Source organism: Populus alba, chromosome 2, assembly GCF_005239225.2.
Source record: "Populus alba chromosome 2, ASM523922v2, whole genome shotgun sequence".
Lineage (NCBI taxonomy): Eukaryota > Viridiplantae > Streptophyta > Magnoliopsida > Malpighiales > Salicaceae > Populus > Populus alba.
In genome coordinates this window covers 16,513,767-16,520,367 of record NC_133285.1, presented here as the reverse complement: position 1 = coordinate 16,520,367, position 6,601 = coordinate 16,513,767, and the positions used below count along the sequence as shown (strand labels likewise).

The 6,601-nt window shown below is 42.6% G+C and overlaps 1 protein-coding gene across 1 annotated transcript; it reads right to left on the bottom strand.

The window, feature by feature from the left end:
- Positions 1 to 696: 696 nt before the first annotated feature.
- Positions 697 to 5,042, bottom strand: LOC118042667 (uncharacterized). Its single transcript, XM_035050373.2, is given in 4 exon segments — positions 697 to 1,165; positions 1,278 to 1,993; positions 1,996 to 3,126; positions 3,610 to 5,042. Coding segments are annotated over 3 exon segments (3,111 nt in total). The 5' UTR covers positions 4,910 to 5,042; the 3' UTR covers positions 697 to 1,165; positions 1,278 to 1,313.
- Between the last annotated feature and the right edge of the window lie 1,559 nt (positions 5,043 to 6,601).

Genomic DNA, 6,601 nt, shown 5'->3' with positions numbered 1-6,601 from the left:
TGTTTCAATTTTAACGACGTGGTCTTGAACAAGAGAAATTTAAAAAAAAAAAAACTGGCTAAGCCAAGCTTTGAATCGGCGGATTGCTTAAATAAATTTGGATTTAATAATTATATTTAGTTGATTATTTATGGAATCAAGGCATGATTAAAATTATTCTGTCTGATTTTGTACCCAAGATCAAGCTATAAAAAAAAACATATTTATTTTGATGAAAAATGGAAACTAATGTTGAAAAGAATAGACAATTAATTATAATTAAGTCCTCTATGTACGTCAAACAAAAAGAGTTAATTTTTCAAGTTTCTACAATCAATCAATTATGTTGACGTCTCAATCTCTTAGTATATAGCTTCGAAGGTTTTTGAATTAAATGGGTCCAGCGCATGCATGCGAAGGCTTGTCGTCTCTCTCCTTTGAACACTTTCACTTTTGAAAGAATCAACAGAAAGGAGGAGGCAGCAAAGAAAAAGCAGACACCCACTACGGCACTCAATAATTTTAAAGTGTGGCTGTTTTATCTCTTTCTTCTTGATTTTTATCAGTAATATAATTCCCTCTGTTTGTTTTCCGGTCAACTGAAGTTGCTTGTGCCATGGATGCTCTGGTTTGCAGAGGGCAGAAGGAAGAAAGCCCTAGCTCGCTGCTGCCATGCTACTAATCAATGGCGGCATTTAAACAAAAACAAGAGCGACAGAAGAGGAAGGTGGTGGTTTATTACGAACAACCTCGTTGCAAAGCACAAGAAGGTCCAGGAAACAACAACTGCTCATAATAAATAGAACCCAGATGAAACTGGGCTGTACGGTGGCACAAACAGTAAATAAATTAGATGGAACCCCCCATTTGATCAATAAATTTAAAAAGAAAGAAGAGACAAACAATCTGCTAATTAAAAGCCCACTTCCAAATCCGGGTCTACTTCTTCTCCCATCTCACTCCCTGATCTTGAGGAGCATTTTGAAGCCACAACCAATACTTGAACATGATAAGATGATGATGTGGAAGATTAATGTCACGTTGAAGTTTGAGACTGGAGAATGGTAAAAGTTGTAGCTTTCTGACGCAAAACTTAGACCCTTATTGAGTGGATTTGGATGGGATGCTTCGTATCTGCACATTTCGCTACTGGAGCCTTCCTTTATTACGTTGCTTGAATTAAAACCTGAAAATCGATAACAGTGGGAAACGTGAACTGATTAATTACACTGCACAGATTGAAATGTTTTGGCACTAAATGAGATGGTGAGAATTGACTGAATAGAAGCTTCACTTACGTGATTTGCTGTGATGAATGGAGGAGTTTTTCGAGCCTAGTAGTGTGTTGGAGGTGGTGGAGAAGCATAAATGTAAACTGGGGGTGGAGGTGATTTCACTGGTGGGGGAGGTGAATGGTAGTAGTAGGGAGGAGGTGGTGATGGTGAAGGGGGAGGTGGGGACTTGTAGACATATGGAGGAGGGGGGGATGGAGATGGTGGAGGAGGAGACTTGTAGTAGTAAGGTGGAGGAGGTGATGGGGATGGTGGAGGAGGGGATTTGTAGTGGTATGGGGGTGGAGGAGATGGTGAGGGGGGAGGTGGGGATTTGTAGTAGTAGGGTGGTGGAGGAGATGGTGAGGGAGGTGGGGGAGACTTGTAGTAGTATGGAGGTGGTGGTGAAGGAGAGGGTGGTGGGGGAGACTTGTAGTGGTAGGGTGGAGGAGGAGATGGTGATGGTGGAGGGGGTGACTTGTAGTAGTATGGTGGTGGTGGTGATGGTGATGGTGGGGGCGGTGACTTGTAATAGTAAGGTGGTGGAGGAGATGGTGATGGTGGAGGAGGTGACTTGTAGTAGTACGGTGGTGGTGGTGATGGTGATGGTGGTGGTGGTGACTTGTAATAGTATGGGGGTGGAGGGGATGGAGATGGAGGTGGCGGGGATTTGTAATAATAAGGTGGTGGAGGAGATGGCGACGGTGGAGGAGGTGATTTGTAGTGGTATGGTGGTGGTGTGGTGGTGATGGTGACGGTGGAGGTGGTGACTTGTAGTAGTAGGGTGGGGGAGGAGAGTGGACCGGCGGGGGTGGTGACTTGTAGTAGTAGGGAGGGGGAGGAGAGTGAACCGGTGGTGGAGGTGACTTGTAGTAGTAAGGTGGGGGAGGAGATGGTGATGGTGGAGGTGGTGACTTGTAGTAGTATGGTGGTGGAGGAGAATGAACTGGTGGAGGTGGAGACTTGTAGTAGTAGGGTGGGGGAGGAGAGTGGACCGGCGGGGGTGGTGACTTGTAGTAGTAGGGAGGGGGAGGAGAGTGAACCGGTGGTGGAGGTGACTTGTAGTAGTAAGGTGGGGGAGGAGATGGTGATGGTGGAGGTGGTGACTTGTAGTAGTATGGTGGTGGAGGAGAATGAACCGGTGGAGGTGGTGACTTGTAGTAGTATGGTGGTGGTGGTGATGGAGATGGTGGAGGTGGAGACTTGTAGTAGTATGGTGGGGGAGGAGAGTGAACTGGAGGTGGAGGTGATTTGTAGTAGTATGGTGGCGGAGGAGAGTGTATAGGTGGTGGAGGCGATTTGTAGTAGTAAGGTGGTGGTGGTGATGGAGATGGAGGTGGTGGAGATTTATAATAGTATGGAGGTGGTGGGGATGGTGAAGGAGGTGGTGGTGATTTATAATAATATGGTGGTGGTGGGGAATGAGTTGGTGGTGGTGGTGATTTATAGATATATGGTGGTGGAGGGGGTGACTTGTAAAGATAAGGTGGAGGTGGTGGTGACTTATAAATGTAAGTTGGAGGAGGAGGTGGAGGTGACTTGTAGTAGTATGGAGCAGGACTAGGCTTGTACTTCTCACACTCCTTGTAAGGGGTCTTAGGAGCATAAGCAAACGGTTTAGCTGACAGCACAACTTCATACTTTGTCTTGGACTTCACCTTTAGAGAGGCACCCTTGTTACCCCAGTGTAGTTTGGTTGGGATGCTGCATGGTGAACCCTTTGGTGCCATATGAAGCTTGGCTTTGCATGCCTTGCCTCCATATTTGCTATAATTAAAACCTTTCAGCGTGATGCTGTATTTTCCATTGATCTTGGTTTTACCATAAGCCTTGACCTTCTTTGTACCTTCTTTGCATGTTACTTCCACCACAGCACCTATTCCATGTACAACAAAAAAATGAGCATGTATTGTCATTACTAACACAACAGCAGCAAGTTTATTGTGCAAATCAAACTAAAATAAATGATAGTATTCCTTACCCTCTCTAATAACTACATTTATTCTTAGTAAAGGTACCACAATTCCTTATTTGGAATGGAAATTCAAACATGGATGTTCAAAATAATATGCATGTGTGCATTAGTGTTAATTTAAATAAAATAATTAATTAGAATTAGGTTCCTTTTAATAATTAATAGCCATAATCAAGTTATATGCCTAATAAGTTGGTCGCTATCAAGCATTAATATTATTGTTTGGAAAATGGATCAATCATATATCTTAGAGACATTCCTATGAATTAGAAACACGAAAAATATATGCATTTTATGCAAAATCAAGAAAGCAAAAATGGGGATGTATGTGAAAATTTAAGGAAAAATATTAGTAAAGCTTAATCAATTTAAAACAAAATGTACCTTTTAGATGCTTTTTATCATGTGACTTCATTGGATATCCCCAATCATAACATCTGTAGCAGTAAACCTTTCCTACCACTTTGACTATTAAATCATGATGGTGGGGATGAGGGTAAATGACAGGTGGAGGTGGAGAAGTGTAATGGTATGGAGGAGGCAAGACTTTAGGTGGTGGTGGAGATTTGTAATAATAGGGTGGTGGTAAAGGATGTGAAGGTGGTGGTGGGGATTTATAGTAGTATGGTGTTGGAGGAGGTGGAGACTTAGTTGGAGGTGGGGGAGACTTGTAGTAATAAGGAGGTGGAGGAGATTTAGAAGGTGGAGGAGGAGATTTATAATAGTATGGTGGTGGAGGAGATGGTGAAGGAGGAGGTGGAGACTTGTAGTAGTATGGAGGAGGAGGAGATGGTGAGGGTGGTGGTGGTGACTTGTAGTAATAAGGTGGAGGTGGTGAATGTTTAGGTGGGGGTGGGGACTTGTAGTAGTATGGTGGGGGTGGTGATGGTGAGGGTGGTGGTGGTGACTTGTAGTAATAAGGTGGAGGTGGTGAATGTTTAGGTGGGGGTGGTGACTTGTAGTAGTATGGTGGGGGTGGTGATGGTGAGGGAGGAGGTGGTGACTTGTAGTAATATGGTGGAGGTGGTGATTTTTTGGGTGGTGGTGGAGACTTGTAATAATATGGTGGGGGTGGTGAGGGAGAAGGTGGTGGTGGTGACTTGTAGTAATATGGTGGAGGAGGAGAATGTACTGGGGGTGGAGGTGACTTGTACATGTAGGGAGGTGGTGGGGATGGAGAGGGTGGTGGTGGGGATTTATACATGTATGGTGGTGGTGGGGATGGAGAGGGTGGTGGTGGTGACTTGTACATGTAGGGAGGTGGTGGTGATGGAGAGGGTGGTGGTGGGGACTTGTACATGTATGGTGGTGGTGGTGAGGGAGAGGGTGGTGGTGGGGACTTGTACATGTATGGTGGTGGTGGGGATGGAGATGGAGGTGGTGGTGACTTGTACATGTATGGTGGTGGTGGGGATGGAGATGGAGGAGGTGGTGACTTATACTCATAAGGAGGTGGTGGAGAAGGAGAAGGAGGTGGTGGAGACTTATACTCATAAGGAGGTGGTGGAGAAGGAGAAGGAGGTGGTGGAGACTTGTATAGATACGGTGGTGGAGGTGGAGAACTGTAAACATAAGCATCTCCTGAGACCGAACCTACATTGCTTGCAACAAAGAGAATAGTCAATGCCACTGCCACTTGAGGCCACAGACGACCCCTAAGGGGGCCGCCACTAGAACCAGTCATTCCTCCCCCTGAAAATCCGACCAGCTATCGGCAATGTCTTGGACTTTCACACCACCTCTCTTTCTTATTGGATTAAGAGAGAAGGTGAAGGAAAAACTCGTCCTTTTATTTTCTTTTTGATGAGAAAGCATGCATGGAACACAAAGTATATATAGCAATTACGGTCGTTGAAGGAGAGCTATCATCATGGACCAGTACGAATTGGTCTTTAGATTAATCTAGCAAATGGGGTTCTCAAGCTGGCCTTCCATGCTTTTTTTCTTTTTTAAAAACCAAACACCGTTTTGTGCTCTTGGATATTCCTCTATTTAATCATTTAATCATGATTTAATTCGCTATTTCAAGTCCTTTTTTTATTAATTCCACTCCCCTCCCCGCCCCTGTTCATTTATTTATTGCTGGCCTCCTATCACCTTATGATTCATAAACTTTCCATATTTTTGAAGTCCAAATTTGATTATTAGCGCTCTGAGAAGTTCACTTATAAAATATTGTTCTTCCTCTAATACTTGTCAAAGAAGGCAGGTGGCAGCTCCGATATGCCTCCAGCCTCACACTCAAAAAAATCACGACCTGATCCTACCCTTTCCCTTTCACAATCTCATGAGAAAATTCTTAACCAATTACTAATTTCTAGCCATCTTTAATTTCTTTATTATTATTATCATTATTATTTGAAACATCGTGGGGTTTTTTTTTTTTTATTCTCTCTCTCGAAAAAGCACATCCCAAACGACAAACCCTTACAGTCCAAAAATACTTTAAAAAAGCAGAGTACAGGTTCATCGATCGGCTGTGCTGTGGAAATTCTTCAAATATGTTTAAAATCGTGTTAATTAAGGAACTCTAGGATCTTCAAGAAAACAATGCTATATTAATTAAGGATTTATGAGAGAAATGAGAAGAGTCAAAGAAAGCAAGATCTTCACGTTACTGCCTGTCATGGCTCTGTAGATTGCGAACCTCTCCTAATTCTTCAACGATGCACGTTAACAGGGAATATCACAAGCAACTTCTCTTCACGGACGGAAGGCTTAATTTTTTTTAATATATTTTTATCTGGATGCCATGTTTTTTTTTTTTTAGTTTAACATGGGTGTCCGGATCAGCTTGCACGCATCTCGATTAATCCCACGGGCCCTGGAGTTAACGACCATATAAGTTTCCAATGATCATCATATGAACAATCACAAGAGCTTGAATCTGAGATCATAAAGAAAATAAAACTCTTGGTCTCAAGTTCTTATCATTGGGCCATGTTTTAATCAATATTAAATGTTGCATGTGATTTCTCAATTATGAGACGTGGTCGCTATAAGTACTAGTGCAGCTTTTGTGGGTATTTTGAGCAACACACCATGGAGAGGTGGAAAAAAAAGAAAGAAGAGAGAGACATATCAAGGACATGCTTGAGTGGGGTTGAAGTAGGTTTTTAAACTGTTTTTTTTTTTTTTTTTTTTTTTAATTTATAACATCAAAAACATAATAAAAAATAATTTTAAAAAAAAACAAAACTCAAAATTTCCTGAAACTTTCGGTGCAAACACAGCCGAAACAAGCATGTTATAAGCTGTCAAAGAGAAAATGGTTAATTATTCTGATTTATGAGTGCAGTGAAATAATGATAGTGGAAGCCAAATACTTATTTCTTCAGACATCTGCATGTCCCCTTGCTTTCCTGAAAACGACCTG